At 45.7% G+C, this 26,206-nt stretch overlaps 4 protein-coding genes across 4 annotated transcripts; all 4 read left to right on the forward strand.

The window, feature by feature from the left end:
- Positions 1-882: 882 nt before the first annotated feature.
- Positions 883-6,659, forward strand: rab3da (RAB3D, member RAS oncogene family, a). The gene is made up of 5 exons (XM_067258898.1): positions 883-1,015; positions 2,698-2,934; positions 4,566-4,684; positions 4,949-5,073; positions 5,382-6,659. The coding sequence occupies exons 2-5, from the start codon at positions 2,698-2,700 to the stop codon at positions 5,567-5,569; spliced, it is 669 nt and encodes a 222-aa protein (XP_067114999.1). The 5' UTR covers positions 883-1,015; the 3' UTR covers positions 5,570-6,659.
- Positions 6,660-7,617: 958 nt separating this feature from the next.
- LOC136965381 (tetraspanin-1-like) lies at positions 7,618-11,929 on the forward strand. Its single transcript, XM_067259514.1, has 8 exons — positions 7,618-7,670; positions 9,314-9,394; positions 10,091-10,306; positions 10,408-10,482; positions 10,674-10,781; positions 10,952-11,083; positions 11,229-11,321; positions 11,499-11,929. Exons 2-8 carry the CDS (start codon positions 9,338-9,340, stop codon positions 11,550-11,552), a joined length of 735 nt encoding a protein of 244 aa, XP_067115615.1. The 5' UTR covers positions 7,618-7,670; positions 9,314-9,337; the 3' UTR covers positions 11,553-11,929.
- A 785-nt stretch (positions 11,930-12,714) lies between these two features.
- On the forward strand, positions 12,715-15,148 carry LOC136965701 (tetraspanin-16-like). Its single transcript, XM_067259894.1, has 7 exons — positions 12,715-12,783; positions 12,998-13,195; positions 13,342-13,416; positions 13,548-13,655; positions 13,837-13,992; positions 14,228-14,311; positions 15,089-15,148. Exons 1-7 carry the CDS (start codon positions 12,715-12,717, stop codon positions 15,146-15,148), a joined length of 750 nt encoding a protein of 249 aa, XP_067115995.1.
- A 1,323-nt stretch (positions 15,149-16,471) lies between these two features.
- On the forward strand, positions 16,472-17,390 carry dand5 (DAN domain family, member 5). Its single transcript, XM_067259829.1, has 2 exons — positions 16,472-16,960; positions 17,109-17,390. The coding sequence occupies exons 1-2, from the start codon at positions 16,472-16,474 to the stop codon at positions 17,388-17,390; spliced, it is 771 nt and encodes a 256-aa protein (XP_067115930.1).
- The last annotated feature ends 8,816 nt before the right edge of the window (positions 17,391-26,206 follow it).

Raw genomic sequence — 26,206 nt, forward strand, 5'->3', positions numbered from 1 at the left:
TAGACGTAGGATACTTTGTTCATTTTATTTGCTAGGTTTATCATATGAAAACGTTTTAGATTGTGTTAGTTATTGTTCTGTTGTGGCGCTAAGAACTAAGTAAGTCTTCTAAGTCTCAGAATTGTGTTTTTCAGAGTGAAATTAATTTTAAATCAGTCAATGTTTAAAAAAATGAAAACCTCAGACGACTGCAATATGTGTTAGCAGGGATTTAGATGATTTGTAGTAGTTTACGCCACGCAATTCTCCAATAAACTCCCCACTTTCATCCACTCAGCTGCAATTTGGCAGGCCTTCTGCAATTCGATGCCCAAGGGCAATACAACCCCTTGCTAGAACATGATTTACACAGGTGGCCTGCCAGTCCTTATTGCTCAGTATTGGGAAAGGTTGCCTTGTTCTTTTTTTTGCTAAGCCTATCTCGTTTGGGAGAATATGAAAACGCGGAATGGGGGACTTTCTAAATGGACAATCAGAAGTGGTATTTAATCAAGAATGTTTTAAATATCTGTCTCAGAGTTGTTCCTTTTATTGTGCACATTTTGAAATGTATTTAGGAAAGATGTTATTTGTAAGTTTTAAACATTTTGGCAAATAAATTAATGAGATTAGAAGGTAATCTTCTGTATGCATGGGAGCTATATGCAGTTGTATGCCAAATTAGGAATAGACTTGTTGACTGAGCGGACCCCCCCCTTCCCCCCCCCCCCCCCCTCCGAAACAACAAAAAAAAACTAAACAGTGCGTAGGCAAGTCAGTGTTGGGATTCATTCGGAGTGCATTACACAATTTTGAAAGTTTACCTCTTTTTCTTTTTTTTCACTATCAACCGACTGTGAACCTAGTCGTTGCTGCCCGTGCTAGATAGGCTACACATCACTAGGAAAACTTCCGCTGCCAGCTGTTCCAACGGAGAGGCGAGTGGGAGATCCGTGAGTTGCGCTGTAAAAAGCCTTGAGAGCCCGAGGATAATCAGGAAATAAGAGAACGACTGAAGGATACAGCAATACACGAGGTAAAGCTTGCCAATTATACACTTCAGCGTCATCAAGAAACGAAAAATGAATATGCTTTACTATAGCAAAAGTCGTTAGATCGACAGGTGGAGAAAATAATGTATCGACTGGCCATATGGCAACCGTGAACTAATGAACAGACGTTAGTCTACTATGATACTAAAGATGTAAATCAGCAGGATATTTTTTTCACAAATGCAAATATTCTTGAGCCTATTAAAGACAGACATTTATTTGGATGTGAGACAGTGTGGTGTTTGCGTGCAAACAGCCATGCTACACCATTTTATTTAACCTTTGACGAGGTTTTTGTGGAAGTTTTAATTCTCACTGTCAAAAGTAGACCTAGCAGTATTTGCTTCTAATACAGTATTATGGTAATAGGCCTACATGTCTTAAATGTGGTTTCCTTCATGACAATGTTCTTAAGTCACCTACAACTGACACACCTTAAACATCACCACTGTCAGCTTCAGTTTCTCTTGATCAAGCTCAAAGAGTTAGTTGCACAAATTACGTTTAAGATATGCTTAGACGACTGGCTTAAAACTGCATTTCAGATACTTCCCAATATCTTCTAGAGGTGAAAACTTCCATTTAGGAACAGTAAGTTAATTCTATGAGCTCATGTCAGGTAAACTCTTTAATGGTTTACAAACGTCCTGGGTTTTAGGTCTAACATAATGAAATTTGGCACCTGAAAATTATTGTTCTGCTGCAGGATAGACTTTTCTTGCTAGGCTATTGTTGGTGCAGGACAGACTAGAGTTGACATAATGGTGATTTTGGCAGCCACATTAGTTTTACATCTCTCTTTCTCTCTCTCCATCTGTCTCCTCTTTCTCTCTCGTTCTCTCCCTCCATCTTTCTCCTCTCTTGTTCTCTCCCTCCATCTTTCCCCTCTCTCTCTCTCTCCCTCCATCTTTCCCCTCTCTCTCGTTCTCTCTCTCTCTCCATCTTTCTCCTCTCTCTCTTGCTCTCTCTCTCCATCTTTCTCCTCTCTCTCTTGCTCTCTCTCTCCATCTTTCTCCTCTCTCTGTCTCTCTCATGTGTATGTTTTGCTGAGGTAGTGCTGGCAGCCCAGTGCCTCTTTATGGCCTTGGCGGGTTTGTGCTGAGCTGGTCTCCAGGGAAACCGCTGTAATCAGGGGAAGAGCTCTGTTCAGCGTCCCTGATGTGGTTCGTCTGGGCCAGCGGCAAGAGAAAGGGATGGAGGGGGGGGGGGGGGGGGTGGACGATAAATGGAAAGAGGAGAGGGAGAATGTACAGTACATGCTTTGATTCATGGTGCAGCTAACCGCCAGTGGAGAGATAGATGGAGAGAGAGGGGGACACAGAAGAGATGTAGGGATAAAAGAAGGAGAAAATGGACTGGCTTTAATTTGTGGTGCAGGATCCAGTAGAGAGATGGATGGGGAGGGAGAGGGACAGTGGGAGGTATGGAGAGTAGGGTGAATATTTACATCGTTCAAAAATTCAGTGGGCAACATGAGAGGCTTATGTATAAGTTCCTGAATAGAGATGACACATTAGTATGTATTATCATTGTTACAACCTATTATATGATGTTTCTTGATGCTCATACCTAATGTTCTATAAACGTGACATAGCAGCATACAAACCCATGCTTGTTGGTTCCTGTTCAATTGCCTGCATTACCCTCTCTGTCATGTTTCCTCTAGATGGCGCTAGCAAGCGAACCAGTTCAGCAGAACCAGGCCCAGAAGGATGCGGCCGACCAGAACTTTGACTACATGTTCAAACTGCTGATCATTGGGAACAGCAGCGTGGGCAAGACCAGTTTCCTGTTCCGCTACGCGGACGACTCGTTCACCTCCGCCTTCGTCAGCACCGTGGGCATCGACTTCAAGGTCAAGACCGTGTACCGCAACAACAAGAGGGTCAAGCTGCAGATTTGGGTGAGGGGAAGGTGTGGGTGTGTGTGTGTTCGGGCCTACTGCAGGGGTCTGCAACCCTGTGTCTGGAGAGACACCTTCTCATAGATTTTTGCTCCAAACTCAGACCCCCACTTGGAGACCTCTGGCAAAAGGCAGCGCATGTGTGTGCATGAAGAACATGCTAAATGTTGTTCCTATGAGAGTGTTTCTCTATGTTTTCCCACCCCGTGTGAGTGCAACATATCACACCGGATATGTGACGTCAGCTCGAAAGAGAGAGGAAGGAGAGGAAACTGAGTAGATAACAAGAACCTTCCAAAGAAATCTCAGACTCACTCAACAGTGCTTTGAGTAAAACGGATGTCGACGAACTGAAAATAATCGTGCTTCAAAGTGCCTTTCCAGTTAGTTTCAATGGCACTCTTCAAGCCCACTTTGTTCAACAGCGAATGGAAACTTCGACACAGAGTTCCGGGGCCTGAACCTGTCCTAAGCCCCTTAGAAAAGCACCACCTGCCCGCGCGGTAACTGTGGCTGAAATTCGCCTCGCGCCGAATGAAACTCAGCATTGGATGTTGTCGCTCTGTAGCCGGGCCTTATGAAACTTCTGAAAGATGCATGAGTCGTGCTTTTCTGTCGTAATGTGCTTACCGTGCAGTCTCACACAGCAGACGGATTTATTACTGTCTGTCAGATAGGATTCAATTACAGTAGCGTTAGCCTCACACACGCCCTGGAACGCTGCCTCTCTCTCTCCTATCTTTATGACAGGCGATACGATATTTATTAACATCGACAGCAGAAGCTGTCGCCTCACATCAATCAAATAAACGTCCCTTTCGTTTTTCAGCATATTCCATTAATTTAGTCCAAGTCATTTGAAATAAATGAAGTTAACTACCGGCTTGTCCCTCTGTAGTAGTACTAGAGCACACGCCGCTTTTGCTTGAGATGGTGTGACTATTACACAGGTTTCATTGGAGATGCTGCCCTTAGAACATCATCGAACAGGTCACATGGTCAGGATACATAGTTGGTCACACGGTCGGGATAAACGAAGACCACGTTGTCAGGGTGGACGCCAGGTAGCAAGCCTTGGCTGTAGTTTTAGGCTGAGCTGAGTCATTGCCAGCAGCGGGCCTTCTGTGTGTCTTCCTGGCAGCCATCGTCCTACATCCTGGTGTACTTACCGGGTGTGGGGACATCAATCACAGTAGGAGGGCGTGAGAGGCAGAAGGGAAGAGAGAGACAGGGATATCCCTGTGTCTGGCGAGACGGACACAGTTAATGATTCACTGCTACTCTTGCTTGAGAGAGCAGGCTTAACGGTCCACACCCGTCTGACCCTGCGTGTGAAGAATTTCAAGACCGGCCATTGTGGCTGACCTCGCTGTATCGTGAAATGACTATCCTCAATATAAAGGCCCGGTCTTTACAGTGTGTGTTTTTTCATGTGCTTTTTGGCTAGTTCATTGTGAGGCACGCTAATGAGCTGTTCTCGTGGCCAGTCACTCGTCCTTCCCGGGGAGTTGGGCTACTTAGTATTTTTCCCCTCGTTCACTTGTGTGCCGTCCTAAGTGGGGGAATGGGACTCGGAGACAGGTGCCACAGCTATCGCTAACACTCTCCCCCTACCGTCTCCATGGCGACAGGACACGGCGGGTCAGGAGAGGTATCGGACCATCACCACGGCGTACTACCGAGGCGCCATGGGCTTCCTGCTCATGTATGACATCACCAGCCAGGAGTCCTTCTACGCCGTGCAGGACTGGTAGGTAGCACCACACTGTTCCTCGCTAAGTTTGACCTCGTAGGCACACTGGAGTGTCTGAACAGATGCTGAAATGAGATTCCTCATTCATTTATTCTTCGTTCTGAATATATGTTATAGACATATACATTCCCTATTTACATGCCTGTTGTACTAAGACTTAGAGTTTAGCAATGAAAGGCTAAAAAGCTCCATAGCTGAGTGAGGAAGAGATAGCAACGTTTACGCTAACGATCAAGCTGAGTTGTGGTGTGCGTTTCCCAGGGCGACCCAGATCAAGACGTACTCGTGGGACAATGCCCAGGTGGTCCTGGTGGGGAACAAATGTGACCTGGAAGACGACCGACTGGTCCCCACGGAAGACGGGCAGAGGCTGGCAGGGGATCTAGGTTACTCACACACACACAAACACACCCACACAAACACACACACACGTACCCAAGAGCACACATGCAATTACACTTTTTAAGAAGGCATGTACTCTAAGTAAGCACACATTCATGTTTGGGTAGGTGCAACACACACAATGACACAGAACTGCTCATGCTCTTTAAAAACAACCTCACAGACACCCAGAACATATGCACATGTATACTGTAAACCACTTGTTTTAAGAGACTAATTACTCTCTCTCTTTCTCTCTCTGTCTCTCAATCTTTCTTTGTCTCTCTCTCACTCACTCTCTCCCCCCATCCAGGTTTCCAGTTCTTCGAGACCAGTGCCAAAGACAACATCAATGTGAAGCAGGTGTTTGACCGCCTGGTAGACGTCATCTGTGACAAGATGAACGAGAGCGTGAACGGAGACGCCAGCCCTGTGGCCAATCACAAGACCCCTAGCCTACAGGACACGCCCCCGGAAAGCCAGGGCGGCTGCTCCTGCTGATAACGCCTTAAACTCACGGAACACATTCACACACACACACACACACATACACACACAAATACACACCTATTCTTTTAAACGTACTGTATGCACTCCCACAGGCACACACAGCAATTGCCCAAAATATTTGCATTGTGAAAGTATGTTAAATGATTGCTGCTACCATTCGTGCCCACAGCCTGCCTCCCTAACTTCTGTTCTCCCTTCCCTGGTACCAACAGTCACCACTACACACCCAAACAGTCAACTGTTTCAATACCAGTTGTAAAGAAGGTTCCCTGGACCTTCTCACACATGTTGTGTGTTGTTCTAGGAATACTGTACACTGAACCAGCTCCCGGTGCCAATCTGCCCTATAAGTACAGCGATAATGAGTAGATCTTGGCGACTGGAACGAGCTGGCTCAGTGCGTAGATACACATACATAGAACAAACACATACTTGTACACCTCTGTCCCGTTGGCCCTTTGACTCTTTTGCACTCCTCTAGTCCTCTCTGCTTGGAAGTTTAACGTACAAATACACACTGGTAGCATAAAGGGAGGCTTTAGTCTAGGCTATCCATAACCCAAACATGACCTTTCTGCTGTATATCACTGCTTTAGCTGTTCAGCCTTTTGAATGTTTGCAGGCTAATTCTGGAATGATAAGAGATACTTTGACGCCCCCATGTGGAAAGATGGCACTTCAGCAATTATTGGTCCACAGTCTATATAAATTATAACCTGTTCAACAAGTTTTGAGACTTGTCTGGCCAGGCTACACCGAGTCAGTGTAGTCAGGCTGACATTTTTTGAATCATGGAGGATTTCAGTTAAAGTTGCGCCTGACTGACTAAATGTGCCACTATTACTCAGGCCTGCAGTGTAATGCCCAGCTGTAATGATGAGCCTTCCAAAACATCTATATTTTCCTAATCACTGTTTGGCTACACTGGGTCTGTTTGAGCAACTGTAATGTCTTTGTATCAGGATCTGGCATAATGAGTAAAGCCAGTCTGACTCATCAGTCTGAGAGTTCTGGTCTCAATAAGCTTTTCTTTGTCATCTATGAATGTTTTCTCTGACTTCCTTAAACAAATTAAATAAAACGTGACGTAAACTGAATGCATACGCAAGTATTTTTTATCAATTCTCTGATTTGCAGTTGTTATTCGAAATCTGAAAGCCAGTCTTCTGTTGATTTGTCCAATCTTCAAAAAGTATGCCCCTACCTGTTTTGGTTTCCTAATTTTCTTTTGCTTCCCTTAATAACTTGCTCCCAGCACTGCACGTGCACACTACAAGGCCAAGTCAGAGTTTGTCCTCTGGTAGCAAAAGGAGAATACTAACATCTCAACACATAAATGTCTGGTTTTGTTGCGATTTCATCATGGCAACACAAATTGGTTTACTGGCATAATAATGTATTTCTCCAGAAGTACTTTTGAGTGACATTGACAATGTTGATGCTGGTAATCTTTATTGTACTGAAAGCCAAGTGTCTCAAAAAAATGCCCTTGTCTCCTAAAGTTTTTCCGTTATGAAACAGTAGACATGTCGTTTTACAACTTATCAGTATAATTTATAGATCATAAACGCGGTACGATGGCCTACTTCCTCAATGATGCCAAGGTTACTCCTAAGGTTCCTGTCTCACTTTTTTTCCTGGACTTCACACAAATGATTTACTGTAAGAGGTTGTTTTAATGTTACGATATAGTTTTTTTTTCAGATTGATCCAACTACAAAGTAGTATTTTTTCTGGTGTGACTGGATCAAACTAGGTTACTCTACACTATCAAATACATGTATGACAGCTACTGTAGAGTTGTTACTATTTGAATCATTGGTCATCAAAATGATAAAAGTCAAATGAAGGACTTGTTCATTGTTTCAGCAGCTTGGTTTTGAGCTGCCTGTATGACTGGAACATTAGCCAGCATGGACTATGCACTTCAGGAAGTACTTTTAAATCCTCCTGCTCCTCCCTTGTGTGTGTGTGTGTGTGTGTGTGTGTGTGTGTGTGGTGTGACGCTGAGGATAAAGGGGACATGAGTGATGCCTCTGTGAGCAGACACTCCATTGAGCAGACCTCAACAGACACCACCACCTCAACACAGGTAAGAACCTCCAGCCGTTTACGTCGGTCGCCTGGTTACCATGGTTTAATGTCAAGTTTAAGAACAATGCAAAGCAATATTTGAATATTACAAATGATACAAATCAAAGAAATACACATTCATAACATGTACAGTATATGGCCGAAAGGATTCATAATTCCTCTGTAAATTAATCATTTCCTCCAAAACTTGATTGTGAGTAGTGAGGGTGCAGTTCAGTGGCTGAAACATTTGACTACAAAATAACAGGTTGCTGGTTCAAATTTCCCCCATGTCACTGTGGTTGAATGCACCTGCTACATTACATATCGTGTTTGGACATGGAATTTGCATGTTTTTTGTGTTGACAGCTATAGATAGTTTTGAAGCACAGTTTTGGTAACACTGAACATAGATACAGTCATATTTTAAATGTTACAAATAGGTTATTCAGGGATACTGACATCATTCGGATATACATTTTTGAATTGATAGGTGTCAAACATTCACCTAAAAACATACAATTTTTCTCATTAGAGAACAGTAAACAAAAGAAAATTCGGTTTATTGTTGAAATTAGAGTATCTTTGGTTGGTTGATTACTTTAATATTTTTCACACACGTAAATGAATAATTATGAATAATATAATTACAGATGCTTATGCCTGAAAGCTAAACCTGACCTGATAAACAAAATCCAGTCAGGTGATATGACTATGTATTGTCTTCCTGTCATCTGTTTTTTATTGAAACATTTTCATGGTCCTTTGTGAACCAGGTGACAGAGCACCCTAAAGATTGTGACTTCCACAGAATCATAAAACATAGGCTTGGCCCACTGACTCAAACTCTTACTTTGAAACTGAGCTACTGGTGCAAAGTCAATTCCATTGTGTGTGTATGTGTTTGTGTGTCTCTCTGTGTCTGTGTGGAGAGGGAGAGAGAGAGAGAGAGAGAGAGAGAGAGAGAGAGAGAGAGAGAGAGAGAGAGAGAGAGAGAGAGAGAGAGAGAGAGAGAGAGAGACGAGCGAGAGAGAGAGAGAGAGAGAGAGAGAGAGAGAATGAGAGAGTGTGAGAGAGAGAGTGTGTTTCATGGAGTCTTTGCTATAATGTTACCCTAATTACTGCTAGGCTAAGATAAGAGACCCTGACTGAACCTGAAGAAGACATACATCCCTCAGTCTATTACATGACAATTTAAAAGCATTGAGACAAAACTCCTCTGAACTTAAAACTGATCATCAATGTACACACAAATTAACCAACTCCACTAAAAAAGCTAGATAAAATGGGGGAAGCACAGCAACTGTTTTCTGTTGATGTTCCCTTGTGGTAGAAACAAGCTGTTCAAAATGGAGTCTCGCATCTTCACAGGCCGTTTCAACAGAAACTAAGAATCAATACAACTATGTTTGGACAGTTCCAAACTTTTCTCGTTAACATTTTGTTCGCTCTGGTTAATATTTAACTCAAACGAAGACCTTACATGCCTGTGTGTGGGAACACACCTGGTACTAGTCATCTGTGTCTCTCAAAATTAGAGTATGAAGAACTGAAATCGATTGAAATCAATCAACAACATCTTGAATCAATTACATCTGGAATCAATTACATTACTTCCAGGTTCTGACACATCTCTACCAATTGTCCATTTGCTATTTTCAGCAGTGAAACCACACAGCAGCCAAGATGTGTTGCAAAGGCTTTCTCAAAGTGATGATGTTCATCTTCAATTTCTGCATCTTCGTAAGTAAAAAAATCTTCTTTGTTCCTTTTTTCCTATCCATTTCTTCCTTCCGTGCACTGAACCTAATAATCAAAGAAAAGGTAAAAGGCTTTTGTTCTGAAAACATTTGTAAGAAGTTTGAAGTGCTCACTGAAAGAAGATTATCTGTGACATTGGAAGGACAGATCAGTTTGGACTAATATAGTCATTGCTTGGTTGAAGTCATTTAGTGTAATCCACACAACTCACAACTTGAACTCCAAAGTTAGTGCTAATGACCTCATACATATGTCATTCAGTTATACATGAGAGTGTTTAGTTGGTTAACAACTGCAAGATAAGAGACTACCAGTAAAATACATTTTATAAGGAATTTTGCGTCACACACCCTACAAACCTTCATGGTTACCAATTGATAATTCTTAAGCGGTTTATTTTACCTGTCTTTATATGCATTTTACATCCACATTCTACACCAAATGTTTGATAGCCTGTGATGCATTCTTTTAACGATTTTAGCTATACAAGTACAGTACAATATTACTCTACTATACCTACATTAGCCAAAATAGTTGATTAATGATCTGCAAATCAATGGGAGATCAACAAAGGTACATTTTCGTACAAAGGTACCTTTACGCACTCCCCCGTATCTAAAACTCTGTCCCCCCTCCTCCACTCTTTCCCTGCCCTGATGTCTCCTCTGTCTGACTTAGGCCGCGGGTGCTGTCATTTTGGGCGTGGGGGTGTGGGTGAAAGTGGACAGCGGCTCCTTACTGGGTGTCCTGAACGACATCAAGGACGCTCCATCCGAGCTACAGCAACTGGCTAACGTGGGCTACCTGCTTATCGCTATCGGTGCCGTGTTAGTGGTCATGGGATTCCTGGGTTGCTGCGGCGCCATCAGAGAGAGCAGGTGTATGCTGCTCATGGTGAGTTGGCTTTTGAACTTTGGTAGGTTTAATGCAGAGGGCCAATCCGTGTACTAGCTTTTGAGGCCTTTTGACAATTGCCCTTTGCTTACTTTTCCCAGTTCTTCATCATCGTGCTGATCATTTTCATTGCGGAGGTGGCTGGAGCTGTGATCATCCTGGTTTTCCAGCCTCAGGTATGTAAAGAAAGGGGGACAGTGGGGGTTAGGATTAGCAACAATAATGTTTTATGTGACTGGCCCCTCTAACAGTACAACTATCCCACCCCACCCCCACCCCAAGTTGAAATGGTCTTGAACCTGCAAGCACACTCGTTTATTTCTGCTGAAGAGTATTTGCTTATCTTCTTCTGCTCTCTGTGCTCCAGTTCCAGAAAATTCTAGATGAACTGAGCACCAAAGTTATTAGCAGCATTAGAGATGACTATGGAAAGGAGGAAAGCCTGACTGTCCTGTGGAACAGCACAATGACAGAGGTACATACCCACACTTTTAAGCTGGTACACTAACCTCCAATATCCTAACATTGTATCCCTATTTACTTTTTTGGTAGTTCGTACATTGAAGTTAATCACTCAGTAGAGTCTGATGTAACTTTAAATGTAACGTTTTGAGTGTGTAATACTAATGTGTGCTTCCCTTGCAGCTGAAGTGTTGTGGATACCACAATTACACAGATTTTGATGGATCTCCTTTCCTCATCAGTTCCGTAAACATCTATCCAGTCACATGTTGCAATTCAACAAGAACATGCAATCCAGGAAATGCAGCCTTGTCGGTAAAGATGTGTGTGTGTGTGTGTGTGGGGGGGGGGGTTAACGGGTGTACGGGAGTACGGATACTACGTCTGTGTAAGTGTATGTGTGTGTGGCTGGTTGCGTAATGTGTGTCTTTCGGTGTCTTACAAGGCTCTTGTCTTTCAGAACATTGACGGCTGCTTTGAGAAGCTGGTGGATCTGATAGAGAAGAACGCCGTGGTCCTCGGAGCCGTGGCACTGGGCATCGCTGCTCTGGAGGTAGAAAACATGTTTCTTCACTGGAGTTCTTCACAAGGACTAAACAAAACACATTCACACCTCATATAACCTCTTGCTAAATATAGTAGATGATAACGTAATTTTAAATCTCACAGGACAATAATTCTTCATTGAGTTATTGGTGTGAGTAAGTGACTTTGCCTTTTGTTGTTTCAGATTGCTGCCATGGTGGTATCGATGGTCTTGTATAAGGACATTGGAAATAAATAAAATTAATTTCCTGGTTCTGGCCCTGCACCTATTTTCTCATTCATAACTCATTCATAAATTATATTTTCAGGATATATAAATTACATGTTATATACTGGAAATTACAAGATAAATCTATGTAATTGTTTTCTACCACTACCAGAGCACATTGCAGTTGAGCACAGTTTGGTTTTTATTTATTCTAAGACTACAAGTCTTTTATTTAGACTACTTCTTTTCTTTGCACAAGCTGAAAACTTTATTAACTTAAGGGTGATGATGTTTTGTGTTTAAAAAAATATAAAAAATTGCATCATTCTACACTCTTGTGAAATGTTCTTATCACTTCAATGTTATTCAATGAATGTATTTTTTTTAAATAAAAATGTATGCTTAACTAATAAAAATTTCACAACCTTTGACTTGATTTCACCCAACAGGAAACTATTTACTATACACGAGAATAATTATTTTTGACATTTTGAATTGGCATTCAAAATGTATAAACTCAAAAGTAAAATTGTTCTTTATTAATCTAATATATCTCAAATACTGCTCGTTAAACAATATATATTCGAGCGGTTTATATTTGTAGATTTTTAATGCAACATGTCTACACACAGACAGGACATGATAGGTCATCATCAGCTAACGTTACAAAATGTTTATGATGCTTTGATGACCCGAAACCTGCGTTGCCCTGGGAAACGAGACATTAAATTGCACCATCAAGCAATTAAATTCCTCAAACAGGATTTGTTTACCGGTAACTGGCTAGCAAAGTGTACTATACATTTAGTTAGCCTCGGTAACATTTACTGCCGGTTGTTAACAAGGTGATTTGAATGGGAGATATTTTGTATTTACCCATAAAATTATTTTTGTCTCTGGTCAGTAACATACTAATACTGTCAGAGCTAGTGCTACTGTACTGTAGCTAACGGTCTACGAACTTAGCCGACCTAGCTAGCAAGTTACCCGCAAAAAGTGAATATTGTTAGCTTCAGTGAGGTTTGGTATACCAACTGACAGCAAAAACGTTATTAACTACTTGAACTTTTGACATCAAATACTGAGTGCCTCGTTTGAGAAGCTGTAAAGAAAAACAACAGAAATATGTGTGGCCCCTTATATTGTAGCAAGTTGGAGTGAACCAGGAGGTTTATGCCATTACTTTGCCACCATGGCCAGACTACACCACACGTATGCCATAATGAGGAACCTACTGTTACTGCTTAGCAGCATCCTAATCGTGAGTTCAAGTAGGCCTACACTTTCCTACGATTCTGCTTATTGACAAGACACCACACCAATTACATAACAAACTTAGTGATAGCTAATAAAAGTAATCGGTGTGGGTGTTAGAGCAAATAACTTACACTAACCTAATGGGTTAGTAGTATAATAGGATGTTTTCCGGTAGCTTCTATCTTACTATGTGCCCTCCTCTTCCCTCTTCCCCTCAGCTGAGTGGGTTGGTGCTGTTGGGCATGGGCGTGTGGATCATGTATGGCGCGGCCACCTTCGTGCAGGTCATGGGCTCCTTTTCCGTCCATCTGGTGACCCTTAGCTACATCTGCGTAGGGGTTGGAGGGGTGCTGGCTCTCCTGGGCATCGTGGGCTACCTCGGGGCCAAGAAGGAGAACCGTTGTCTCATCTTGCTGGTAAGTGAGATCATCAGACAGTTGAGCTCGTGAACTTGTGCTAAACAAGGTTTTGAAAGATAGGCAATAGAAAATCCATGGAACGAAGATCCGACCACAGCTTTCAAACTGAGATGGATAATGACTTGCCCCTGTTTGTTTTTCAGTATTTCTCCGTTGTGACAACATTGTTTATAGCTGAGCTCATGGGAACCATCACTGTCTTGTTTTACAAAGACCTAGTAAGCAGTTTATCTATTTCTCATCTACATTATTATGACCCACGGCCTAAATTATTATAAGTAACCTAATCCATTTCTAGGCAGTATAGCCTTGCGGACTAGGATTGGTCGACATCATGTCTGTATTTCAGGTGGAGTTTACAATTCGTGAGGCCAGTAAGAAGACTCTCATGACAGCCTACATTGGCCCCGCCTCCACTGACCCCATATCAAGCGCCTGGAACTCAGTGATGATCAAGGTAAGCAGCCAAAGACAAGCATGGTCACATCACCTCAACCCCCAGTCGACACCATGCAACAACTGTGCCTTTTCGACTACAACAGCTGTATACTCAAACCGTGAGCGTTTACAAAAGCAAGTACCATTGAACGGCAATGAACTCTTGAACTCTTTCTGAGTGTGAAATGTCGTGTGCGCAGAACAAGTGCTGTGGCTTCGATAACTCCACGGAGGATTTCAAGAACTCTGTGTTCAGCACCAACACTGGCCTGCTGTACCCCAAAGCCTGCTGTGTGAACATGAAGGATCCCATCTGCGACGGCCTCACCATAGAAGAGGGACTACTGCACAAAGCGGTACCAACCCAAACACACCCCAACCAAAAGAGCAGGGAAGCATTTCAGGGTTTTAAAGTTCTTCTTTATTAACCTGGTATTTAGCAGGCGAGTCAGAGTCGAAGAAAAAAAAAGAAGGTCTGCTTTAAACTCTAAGCCCTGTGTACTACATCTGGAAGGTTCCACAATGCATCACTGATAACATTTCACTGAGCTGTAAGCACTCGTGACTTCTTCCTGTCTCTCGCTTTCCCAGAGCTGCCTTTCCAAGCTTGTCACCGTGATCAAGGACCAGAGCGTCATCATCGGCTCCACAGCTGCTGTCATCTGCATCATGGAGGTGAGTGGTATATACTCTGACTGTGCCTTTGAGATGGGTGGTATAGATTCTCACTGTATCATGGAGGTGAGTGGTACAGACTCTCCCTGTATCATGGAGGTGAGTGGTACAGACTCTCCCTGTATCATGGAGGTGAGTGGTATAGACTCTCCCTGTATCATGGAGGTGAGTGGTACAGACTCTCCCTGTATCATGGAGGTGAGTGGTATAGACTCTCCCTGTATCATGGAGGTGAGTGGTATAGACTCTCCCTGTATCATGGAGGTGAGTGGTATAGACCCTCCCTGTGTCATGGAGGTGAGTGGTATAGACCCTCCCTGTGTCATGGAGGTGAGTGGTATAGACCCTACCTGTGTCATGGAGGTGAGTGGTATAGACTCTCCCTGTGTCACGGAGGTGAGTGGTCTAGACTCTCCTTGTATCATGGAGGTGAGTGGTATAGACTCACTGTAACTTTGAGATGAGTGGTATAGACTCTCACTGTATCATTGAGATGAGTGGTATAGACTACAGTATCTATATTACAGCCGTCATGGCTGCTGAACTGGTGCCAGTGCTCTCTGTTCCTTTCACCTGATCTACGTTTGTGGTTCAGTTGATTTGTTTAAAAGCAGGAATTGATCAATACTTCATTTTGTTTGAAACCAGTTCGACAACCTAATTTACTTCACTTGTACTTGCAAAAGAACCATCAGTACACCATCAAGTACAGAATTACCAATATGGTCCTATGTCGGTGTAGTGTGTCAAATGTGCCTCTGTTATGTCGTTTTCCAGTTAGTTTCCATGATCGTGTCAGTGGTGTTGTTCGTAAGGCTGGGCAACGACTACTACTAGAGCAGCACTCCAACCATCTTCGGACGTCCTCGAGCCGTCATCCCAATAAACGCACCTTGCACAGAAAAGTCTCTCTCAAACATATGTGGTCATTAGGAATACTTTTATACGTCAGTCATGTCCAGATGGAATATCTACAGGGCAAAGCGGGAGATGTGTGTTTAAAACGAGAGGGGTTTTGCTTAAGAAAATGAAAACAAAATATTGCAGAAACAACCCCAAAATATATATGTCTGCCAAAGTGACAACCTCAATGAATATTGTGTTTGGAGGAGTGAATGCTATGTGGCCTGCTTTCATACTACAAACATTGATAGGAGGACCTAGGCTACTGTAGATCATCAAAAGCCTGCAGACAAAATGTAATCTTATCAGACAAGAGTGCCCTCTTGTGGCCAAATGTGGTATGGTTCTGAATCGCCACCCAGACAGTGCTCTCAATGGAAGCCTCAGGCCTGAGAAACAGAACATTATTGCTGGTCAGGGCCTCACTGAGATCAGTATCTGTAAGCAGAATAATAAAATGACCCCTGGGAATGAGATGAAGGGGTGGCAATGGGAAAGTCAGCGGACCAATTAACACCCAGCCTCCCCATGAGAACTACCGCCGTGGCAGGCAGCCAGTGAGTGATCAGGCCACGGGTGAGCGAGCACAGGAGAGCCTAATGGCATTACGATAGGGTAATCACAGAAGACCACAGGCTGCTCGTCGAGATGAATCCAGAGTGAAATGGCTGTTTACCCACTGAACGTAAAACCATGATTAGGGGGTTAGTGCCTTGATGAGAGGTGAAACTGATTCTCATTGGTTATCAAACCTTTTATTATTGGCTTGGTTACACATGTTGCAATGAAGCACAATGTTACCCATGTGGTTGTTCAAAGGTCAAATTTTCAACACGTCAACACTCAATTGAGACACAGTCTGGCATAGAAACACTCAAGTTTTCTGCATGCTTTATAGGGTTACATACACAAAATAATTTCATAATTTGAATTCTACCAGATGATATCCTACAGACTTACACAAAATGTTTGTACTAAACACTAAAACGTTTCCTTTCATGTTTCAAATGTCCCTCTCGTCCTGATACCTAGGTGTGATGCAAGATTTAGGATGGGAATTCTGACACCTTTCATGGTCTTTGAGGGGTCTGGAAGCTGTGGCCTTTAAAAAGGCTTGCATCTACTTCAGTGTTTCACAGAACTGACAGCAAGGTTACCATTTTGGACCTTGAACCACAAAACAAGCTATAGACAAGAAATTATTTTCGTATATTCTAACTTTTTAAAAGTTTATCCGTAATATTTTCGTTTGAGGAAATGAATGCACTTATGACTTTTGTGTTTTTACCGGCTGTGGCTGCTTTGGCTTTTCCATTTCCTCGCCACGGCTTTCGTCCTTTTGGCAAGAGGACACATGACTTTGAATCATCCGGTTACGGCCCAGACGAACCTAGTCGAGGAATTGTAAAAGTGGTCAAACTTGACCCGCATAATTCAGCCCACTCTGGTGTTTTTAGGCGTGGACTAGTCCCAAGAACCGTACCGAGTTCGAGGGTGCCCTTCCCGGCCTTCTTGGCCATGGGCCGTCCGGGACCTGCACTTCCCGCTAAATTTGCTGTCCCTCCGCTGCCAAACCTGCGTCGTGAGAGCCAATCCGGGTTGGATATGAAGAAGAAACAAGGCTTGGCGATGTGGCAGAAAGCTATGAACAAAGGCGACCATGGTAAAATGTCCATGTCCATGCCTCTCCCCGTCACCCTGAAGGACGCTGGCAAACAGACCTGCACCGCGGTGCCTTTTACGCATGTAAGACCTATAATCATTTTAAAGCTTACCTTGATGTGGGTGTATAAAACAGAAAATGCGAAGTGCTTATACATATTTATTATGGTAATTAAGCGAAAGGTAATTTGCATTGAAATCACCTAACCTCGAAAATATATTTCCTAAACAGCGGGTGACAGACGATGGATGCGACTCTGTGACAGTTCACAACAATCTGTGCTTCGGTCAGTGCAGTTCACTCTTCGTCCCGTCAGAAGGGGAATTCGTAGGCCTGTCTGGACCAGGACGCCGTCGTGCGCCCTGTTCCCGGTGCGCTCCGTCCAAGGCACGCACTGTCGTGGTGCCACTGCGCTGTGGAACAGAAGTGCGGGAAAAGCGTGTGATGGTGGTGGAGGAGTGCAAATGCGAGACAGGCCGGGAAGAGGGGAAAGTAGAGGCCTCGCATATGTAACTGATGCTCACTTGTTCCCTTCTGATGAGCAAGCCCAGTAGGCCTGGTCTTGAAATACTATATCAAGTTCAACATTTGTATGTTTTGTATGTCTACTTAATGAGTCTGAATAGTTTTGTTCAGAGAGAAACGATTTGGAGGCAAATGCCACCAACGATTATTGACATGTGACCTGGAGTCATGCAGTTTTCTGTTAACGTTTGAGTAATCCACTCTGGATGGTGTAATGTAACATAATGCATAATTTAAACACAATTATAGTGTTGTTTTTGTATACTATTAAAACTTTATTTTAAAGGCTTGGCTCTACACTTGTTTTCCCCTCCTTTCTGTGATTTCACAATTTGAAACATTTATGTTGACATGCAAGACCTATTGTGAGCATGAAAAACATTTTGTTTTTCATCCACTAATTCTCCACTTCTGGTACATTATCTGATCCCATATTTTATTAAAATCCTTTGTTTGACTGAACTTGTGCAACACACACTGCACTTACAGCTAAAAGCACCAATAACTTGTGCGTATACGAGAGCTATTGAACAAGGGGCGCTTAAGAGTAAGCAGACATAATTGTTTCAGCATGAATACTGAATTATGTATTAGCCTCCCATTCTCCTCCAATCTCCATTCAGAGTGGTGGGAATTCTTACATCCTTGTCCACAGATGCACTTGAGTGTGTTTTTCAGCCCGGGCCACATAAACGCATTATTCATTTATTTCTTGGCACCTGGAGCTGGTAAACTGAACGCATCCCATACATCCCCATACATTCCCAGAGGAGCATAAAGAAGGGCTCTTTACGTCGGCTTGTTGGCAGGCTGACAAAATGGCCGCTTATGCGGCCCATTTGCATTCAGTGTTTCGGGCCATGACGCTATGGGGGCGCATTGAGCCCCCTCTGGGTTCATTTGCATGTCATTTGCATCTTGTGTTGATGGCTATATCTTAGTGAGATTGATGGAAAAATATTTGCACAGGTCTTAGATAAATAGAATTAGGGGCTTGGTATAATCAGGAGCTATAATGAGGTGAGGGCCCAGGGCCGTTGGTTGTTTTCCATATGCATGAACTGTAGAGGCTACATGCTTTCCTGCAGATAGTTTCTCATCCCTATCACATTTTTGCAGTGCTTGTCGTACCCACTTTTTGCTACTTTGGTTCAATTTCTCTTCATTCTGCTTCACTCTGTCATCACAGTTTTTTCTCTCCAATATTTGCCTTTTATTTATCATGCCTTGGATCTAGGGAGACTGGGCTGATGCGGTCACAATGCTGCCACACCTGATGGTATCCAGGCCCTTGCTGTGACCTTAATATGTGTTCATCCTTGCTGTGAGGCCTCAAGGCTATATATCTGCGTCATTCTATCTTGAAGAAAAAATCCACAAGCCCTCTCCCATTCTCTCTCGGTTCTCATTAGAGCGAGAGAGAGAGAGAGAGAGAGAGAGAGATAGAGCGAGAGAGAGAAAGAGAGAGAGAGAGAGAGCGATGGAGAAAGAGAGCGAGAGATTCAGTCAGGGGAGGTGTGAGGAGGGTTTGATTGAACAAACAAGGTGCACTAGAGTGCACCACTTAGCCAGCCAGATGCCAGGCCTCTTGCATTGAGGGAGCACAGCAGAGGACTCCCGCGTTGTTAAGGATGCCACGGTTCCCATGGTAAAGGGGGGTGGGGGGGTGGGGGGGTTGGCGAGCTAGAAGGAGCGACGGGAGGGCTTTTTGGACATTGGTGCAAAACGCTGCCAAGTTCATTGCAGGGGGGGCGGGGGGCCGGGCGGGGGGGGGGGGGGGGGGGGCAGATCGCGTTGCGGGTCGCTAAGTGGCCTAGTTAGTGCTTAAAGGCACAGAGTGAGTGGTAAGGGGGCTCTTAGGTAGAGTGGAAAGCAAACAATCGTATATCCAGGAAATGGCTGTTGGGAAAACCACATCATGTATGGTGTAGTGTTTATAGGATCCAACCCAGTTCACTTTATATAACTAGGAAGGTCCGAATATAGATGTTGTGTATCTGTCCTGTGTGATCTCTCTCCCTGTATGTCAGCTCTGTGTGTATGGATTCCTCACACGGTGTCTCTTTTTGTAGAGGCTTTGGAAAACAATAAGGGTCACACCAAGGTGGTGTGTGTGTGTGTGTGTGTGTGTGTGTGGGGGGGGGGGTTCTGGAAGACCAGCCCAACCCCTGGCCTCTGCTCCTCTACAGCAGTCCCGTCCAGACAAACCCAGTGTGGTGGTACTCAGGACCAGATGGGCACAGCTGGCACCCACCCCCCCCCTGGAGAGAGTGCCCGGGGGAAGTGCCAGTCTGCATGGTTCTGTGAGAGGGGGGTGTCAGTAATAGGTATAGCTGGGGGGGGGGGGGGGGGGGTGGACATAATCCAGAGGCTCATTGACAAGGGGCGTATGACTATCCCTGTCTGTCGGGGGAAGATACGTCTCTATGAGGGCTTTGGGATAGTGCTTCCTGGGCAGTTTACCGCTAAAACCTTCTAGCTTTAATGGCTGTGTTTGGTATCCAGCTTTAAGCGTTGGAATGTTGTTCTGTGTTTGCCGGCTGCTTCTGCCGCGTCTTTGCCGGATAATCACCCGGCTACGATATCGTCTCCTCCTCAGATCGAATAAAGGAATCGTATGTGGCGTGTCGACCGGTCCGGCTGACCTGGCATCGCCGCCGTCTCTTTGGAGAAGACGTCTTGGACAGGAGTGTGAGTGTGTGTGAGTGTGTGTGTTTGGAGGCGGGGGTGGAAGGAGCTGTCAGACATCTTCCCCCGGGCCCCTCCCCTCCCGGTGTGCGTGATGATGATAATGATGTCGCCGTGGCAGGTGCAGTCCTGCGTGCGGAGCGGGTGACGTCTCCAGCGTTCCCCTCCCGTTAATGCTTCCAATTAAGGTAATTAAGACCTGGCATGCCGCGGCCCTGGTTTCCCGCCCGCCCGCCCGCACCTCCAACCCCCCCCCCCCCCTCCACCTCTGTTCCACAGCAGGCTTTCATCGCCACGTGGCGGCGGCGGCGGCAGCCGTTCCTGCGCCATCCTCCTCGCCCTGCCGCCGTTTCTTCTCTCTCTTTCTCTCTCTCTCTCTCTCTCTCTCTCTCTCTCTATGTCTCTCTCTCCCTTGCTTCCTCTCTTCCCGCTCCTGGGGCAGGAAGACCGGCACCACGCTCAGAAAAAACAACCGCTGCCTTCGCAACGCCGTCAAAGAAAACGCGAGCGCCCAAAGCCCCCCCCCCCCCCCCCCCCCCCAAAAAAAAAAACACATGCCGCTTGAAAGCGTCTAAACGGTCCACTTCAGAAGCACTTAAGAGACCCTCAACTCCACGTGTTGTTGAAGAACGACAGGAAGGAGCCGTTCAGAAACGGAGGGCGAGGGAGCCAGGGAGGGAAGGAGAGAGTGAAAGAGGGAGAGTTGCCAGCCAGGTCCTAACGATGACAGAGATAATTGTTTTGTTTTGTTAGGGGCCCTTTCCAGCCGCTGAGGGAGTTGGGGAGTGACATGCCACTCATGGGTTTTGGACTGAGGAGGCGGGTGGGCGATGGGGGGAAGGAGAAATGGGAGAGAAGGGGGAAGAGGGGGTGAATACGTGTAAGATGGGGGGGGGGGGGGGGGGGGGGGGAATAAGGTACGGAAGCAAGGAATGGAGCCAGTTAGAGGATCAAATCGATCAAATATTCATTGATTCAACTTCAACCTCAGAATACAATTTCCCGGAATACACCAATAGTTGAGGTTGTGTCACGGTCTAGCAAACCAAGAACATCTCTTTTCCATTGACCCACGCCTCATTTGAGATGTTCTCGGGGTTGCAAAACTCCCCCCCCCAAAACTGGCAAACCATCTAACTATCCCACAACTTCTCACGGACCATCCGAGCCTGACCACAGCCACGCACACATTAGTCCCTTTCTCACGATCCATCAAAAGGATTTAACATGTACAAACGCCTTACTTTCCCACGGAGTGGTAGGCTACAGGAGTGTAGAACACGATAGTGGTCACAAACGCCCCCACCACGCCAAGAGAACGGACATTACATTGGCCGGTAAAAGAGAACAAGTGATTTATAGAAGCCTGTGAGAAGGAGAAAAAAATGTATATCTTGTTTCCTGGTTTCTCTCACCAAGCAGGTATCCAGCAGACAGTGCTGGATATGCTTTTGGCATGGCCACCAAGTCTCCAATCGCAACCAATCGCAACGTCTGTGAAACGGCTTCTTTTTTTTGACGAGCCTCGCGGTAAAGTCTGTCTGCTTTTCTCATCCATCCATCCTGGGCTCTGGCTCTCGTTGTCTCTGCCCGTGCCTCCGGAACGTTCCCCAGGCCCTGCAGCCTGAGGTGAGAACCTGATCGAGGGCATGAGGCTTCCAGGATGAGTTCGGCGTTCCCCGTGTGACCGGGGAAGCGATGACAGTTAGAAGTTTTTTTTTTTTTTTTTTGGCGAAGGGCCTTTTTTTTTTACGACAGCTACGCTGTAAAAGGCATCATTGAGATTGAACAGAGAGGAGCTGATTTGGTAATCTGGCAAACGGCAGCGCTGAGTGATTTATCCTGGTGGACGTTGATCCTCGCCAGGCTGGGGGGGGGGCAGTCGACTCCAGAATCCTGTCACCAGCAGGTCCATGAAGATAAATGGTATCATTAGAGAGTCTCTGTCATCGATTAAACGTCCTGGAATCCATATTCTGTGAGCAGTATGGACATTTTGATGCGATTCATGTGTAGTTGTCATATGACTTTCCGATGGCATAAACCGGCCAATATGGGTGCCAGTTTTGTCATCTGTTCCATATTTTGAACATTTAAAAACTGTGTTTCGCACTAAGCAGTGTGGCTAACTCCAGTGTTATAACAGCACCACATCTACTAAATACTAACACACCTCCCACAACCAACGCAAATCCCATCGCAGTCACCCGAATGCGATGTTCAGTATCTGTCAACAACAGCACCATACCGTCTTTGGTTTGGGCAGAGGGGAGTTTTTTTTTGGGAAGGGTCTGTGTGTGTGTGCTACAGAGAGGGTGTAGAGGGGGGTGCAGGTGGCACGGAGCTGGCGCGGGCCTGGCCTGGCGTCCCCTGGCAGTGCCAGCTCCATCTGTCATAGGCGGGAACATCTGCAGCCCAAGGTGCCCTTGTCACCCAGCGTTAGAGTAACGAGTTTGGCGTTTCCATTAGACGAGAGCCCGGCGCAGCCAAAACCATGGCATTTTGGGGTGCGAGATGGAGAGAGTGTATGTAGATATGGGAGGTGGAGGGGGGGGAAGGGGCTTCAGAGAGCTGGACAACACATGGGACAAGGGACTGCGCGTGTGTGTGCGCGTGCGCGCGTGTGTGTGTGACCGAACCGAAGCCAAAACAACACGGCAGTGCAAAGCGTTGACCCAGCTGGACTGCGCCTGCATGTCGAGTCATGTCCCCTCCTGATGTGAGCGTGTCCAGTGCGGTCCCACCGCTGCCAGGCTGCCCCTCTCCTCCTCCGCGCTCTCATCCCCGCGTCTCTTTCTCTCCCTCTCTCTCTCACCCTCTCTCACTCCCTCCCTCTCTCTCTCTCTCTCTCTCTCTCTCTCTGCCCTTTGCCTTTTCCCTCAAGAACGTGCTCTTCTCCCCTGCCCATTCCCTCTTCCATTCCCCACTCTATCCTGAATTCTCTCTGTGCCCCCCCCCCCTCACCACCCCCCTACCCCCTGTGTCCCAGCTACCACTCTGCCACTCGCTGGCTTCTCTCTCCAATTGTATCTCCCTCTCCCCCCTCCCAAAAAACAGATGGCACCTCTTCCCCCTCCCGCTCTCTCTTTTCATCCCCCTCTCTATCTCCCCCTCCTCTCTCTCCCTCACATCCTGTCTTTCTCTCCATCTAGCAGGTGTATGACTGATCCTAAATGACTGCCCACCTGTTTCTCTCTCTCTATCTTTCTCTGTCTGCTTCTCTCTCTCCCTCTCTGTCCCATATGCCCCCCCCCCCTTTTTCTTTACAAATACATACTGTTTCTGTTATTTTTCCCCTCTTGCACCATTTCTCCGACATCTTATCTTCCTGCAGATGCCTTATGTTGGCGGATGTATCTACGCAGATCTATATTTACATGTGTGAGCTTAGTCCATCTGTCTCAGCGCGTCAACCATCAGGCTTTGAGCTTCACTCGAGGAGGAGCCGCATCACCAATATTCGCAACCATCCCAGTGACTCAAAAACCCAACACCAGCCCACTTGCTGCACCGAGTCCTCGCCTGTAGTTCCCCAGGGCCACCACATGGTGGGGCCGCGGAGAAGCCTTTGCCGTCGGGGCACTTCGGTAATTCAACATTCAGCTGGGAGTTTGTGCATTGACTCGGTTTGTACCAAACAGACCCCAGGTCAAATGTCTGAGTGAGATATCACTGATTATTCTCCCTATTCAGTCGAAGCATGAGAGCACCATGAAAGTATGTGTCATAAAGCGCTTTAATTGAAAGGTGTTTTGCTCAAGGCCTGTTTGAGTGAAATGAGATCTGTTTTAATATAAGCACCCTCCAGCAAACTGGCCCTGCAAAGAAGTTGTACCTGCCACGTCAACTTCTCACACACAGGCATGTACACACACACACACACACACAAACATGAAATAAAACACACACACGCTCACTAACGTGGAATCAGGTGGCAGAGCGGTTAGGGACGTGGGCTTGTAATCAGAAGGTTGCCAGTTCGATTCCCGGCCGTGCCAGGTGACGTTGTGTCCTTGGGCAAGGCACTTCACCCTACTTGCCTCTGGGGAATGTCCCTGTACTTAAAAAAAAAAAGTTGCTCTGGATAAGAGCGTCTGCTAAATGACTAAATGTAAATGTGAATCAAACACACACACACACTCCAACAAACACACACACCCAAATGCAATCATACAGAGACACAATCATTAAAAAAGTCTTATTTTAAGCCATCACTTTGTTCTCCTTCACTTCAAGCACACCCACTTTCTATGGAGAGCATAAAGGTTTAAGTTTTAGTTAAGGTTTCTCTTTTTCTTGCTCCCCTGTTTTTTTTGGCCCGCCACACAAAGACTCCTCATCCCCCCATCGACACTTTTAAACCGAGTGAAGAGAGGGGGGAGCAGTAGAAAGAGAGAGAAAGATAAAGTGAAGGGAAGCGACGACGGCTAATCAATAAGATTCCTCCAACCACGTTTTTTTCCCCCTCGAGGCCTCCGGCATTCAAGACGAGCCAAGATGAGCTTGGCATTGTCGAGCACGCCTTAAAAAGAAACACCTGCGAGGTGGACGACTTGAAACAGACGCACACGCACACACGCACATACAAAGAATCCAATTTTTCGCAGCTCTTAAAAAATATTGGCAAATGTTCCTTGGATTTTTTTCTGGGAACAAAAAAATTTGAAAAAAGAAGCTCCAATGCAGCCGAAGACAAAGGATGGTCGTTTTCCGCAGAGACGAAGGTGTCATTACACTTAAGGCGGTTGCCAGGTTTGGATTATCTTATCCCTCTTGTCTTCTGTAGCGAAAAGCCTATCTTTGTCTGGTATTATTACCGACACAGTCTCAGGAAAACAAACAATATATGATGGTATCTTTTTTAACTGACACGCAAATAGATATCAAACTAGGAGGTGATGGGAGATGGGCAGAGGGAGAAAGGGAGCAAGGATAAGAAGGAGGAGTAGGGACTGGGAAACAAAATGGAAAAGAAAGACGAAGTGGGGAGGGGGGGAACTAAAACAGATGGCACTGTTGGCATCCGTCTCTCTCTTAAATCTGTTTCTGCTGTTTTTTTCTGTCATGTGTAGAGGGGTTTAACCCCGTTGTAACCTGCATCCCAGGCTGACCCTGGCTGACCCTGGGGCCTGGGCCCTCTGTGAACTGTGTGCTCGGCTCCACCACACACACACACACACACACACACACACACACACACACACACACACACACACACACACACACACACACACACACACACACACACAGTTTCCATGTATTTAAAGAGCCTCATCTCATGAAGTATACTTTATAGATGTACACCATATAGACACTGTGTGTGTGTGTGAGAGAGAGGTGACAGATAGGCCTAGTCTTCCCCAGACACTGCATCTACAGATAAATACTAAGCCTTGGGTAAAGTTCACACACACACACACACACACACACAGACTTTTAGCACCTGGGTCGGATCTCTCGTGAATCCCCTCCTCCTCACCCCAGTCGCCGTGGAGACATTCTCTCTCACACGCACACTGGCGCCCATAGACAGCCAGTCATAGACAGTCTATAGACTCCCTGAATGCACGCCTCCTATATATGGGGTGTCGAGGTGGTGTGAGCTCATTAGCATAATCTCCTGTTAAAAAGGGATGTTCTGGAGGGCGGCGGGTGGTTAGCAAGAGAGGGGAGACGGGGGTTAGCAGAGGCACACAAAGTCTCCTTTGTGAACGGGACATGCAGCCTACAAGGCCCTGTGTGTGTGTGTGTGTGTGTGTGTGTGTGTGTGTGTGTCTGCGCTGTGTGGGAGCCACACCTGTCACGGCTGTGCCCGAGGGGCTAGCAATGACACCACTTGAATGAGTGTGCGCGCTGTGTGGTGCGTGCGGTGCGTGTGGGAAACCGGCAGGCCGTTTAGGGTGTATCACGCTCATCCGCGACGCCGAGGCACTCGAAAACGCCACGTCGCAAACATCCATCCATCCCTCCCTCCCGCCCGCGTTCCTCTCCTCCGTCTCCTCGATGGCGTCCGTCATCGACGGCGATGACGGGAACCATGTCATTTCCTCCAACCCGTCGCCCTCCTCTTCACATCGCAGCGGTAGCTTGAGCCGGGATTTAGCGACTCGACGATA

Source organism: Osmerus mordax, chromosome 21, assembly GCF_038355195.1.
Source record: "Osmerus mordax isolate fOsmMor3 chromosome 21, fOsmMor3.pri, whole genome shotgun sequence".
Lineage (NCBI taxonomy): Eukaryota > Metazoa > Chordata > Actinopteri > Osmeriformes > Osmeridae > Osmerus > Osmerus mordax.

Coding starts and splice junctions, on each gene's coding strand:
- rab3da (XM_067258898.1), top strand. CDS start 2,698: ATGGCGCTAGCAAGCGAACCAGTTCAGCAGAACCAGGCCCAGAAGGAT. Junction 2,935..4,565: donor GGGTCAAGCTGCAGATTTGG/GTGAGGGGAAGG, acceptor CCATGGCGACAG/GACACGGCGGGTCAGGAGAG. Junction 4,685..4,948: donor TTCTACGCCGTGCAGGACTG/GTAGGTAGCACC, acceptor TGCGTTTCCCAG/GGCGACCCAGATCAAGACGT.
- dand5 (XM_067259829.1), top strand. CDS start 16,472: ATGAATGCACTTATGACTTTTGTGTTTTTACCGGCTGTGGCTGCTTTG. Junction 16,961..17,108: donor CCGCGGTGCCTTTTACGCAT/GTAAGACCTATA, acceptor TTTCCTAAACAG/CGGGTGACAGACGATGGATG.
- LOC136965381 (XM_067259514.1), top strand. CDS start 9,338: ATGTGTTGCAAAGGCTTTCTCAAAGTGATGATGTTCATCTTCAATTTC. Junction 10,483..10,673: donor TCCTGGTTTTCCAGCCTCAG/GTATGTAAAGAA, acceptor TCTGTGCTCCAG/TTCCAGAAAATTCTAGATGA. Junction 11,322..11,498: donor TGGGCATCGCTGCTCTGGAG/GTAGAAAACATG, acceptor TTGTTGTTTCAG/ATTGCTGCCATGGTGGTATC.
- LOC136965701 (XM_067259894.1), top strand. CDS start 12,715: ATGGCCAGACTACACCACACGTATGCCATAATGAGGAACCTACTGTTA. Junction 13,417..13,547: donor TCTTGTTTTACAAAGACCTA/GTAAGCAGTTTA, acceptor TCTGTATTTCAG/GTGGAGTTTACAATTCGTGA. Junction 13,656..13,836: donor GGAACTCAGTGATGATCAAG/GTAAGCAGCCAA, acceptor TCGTGTGCGCAG/AACAAGTGCTGTGGCTTCGA.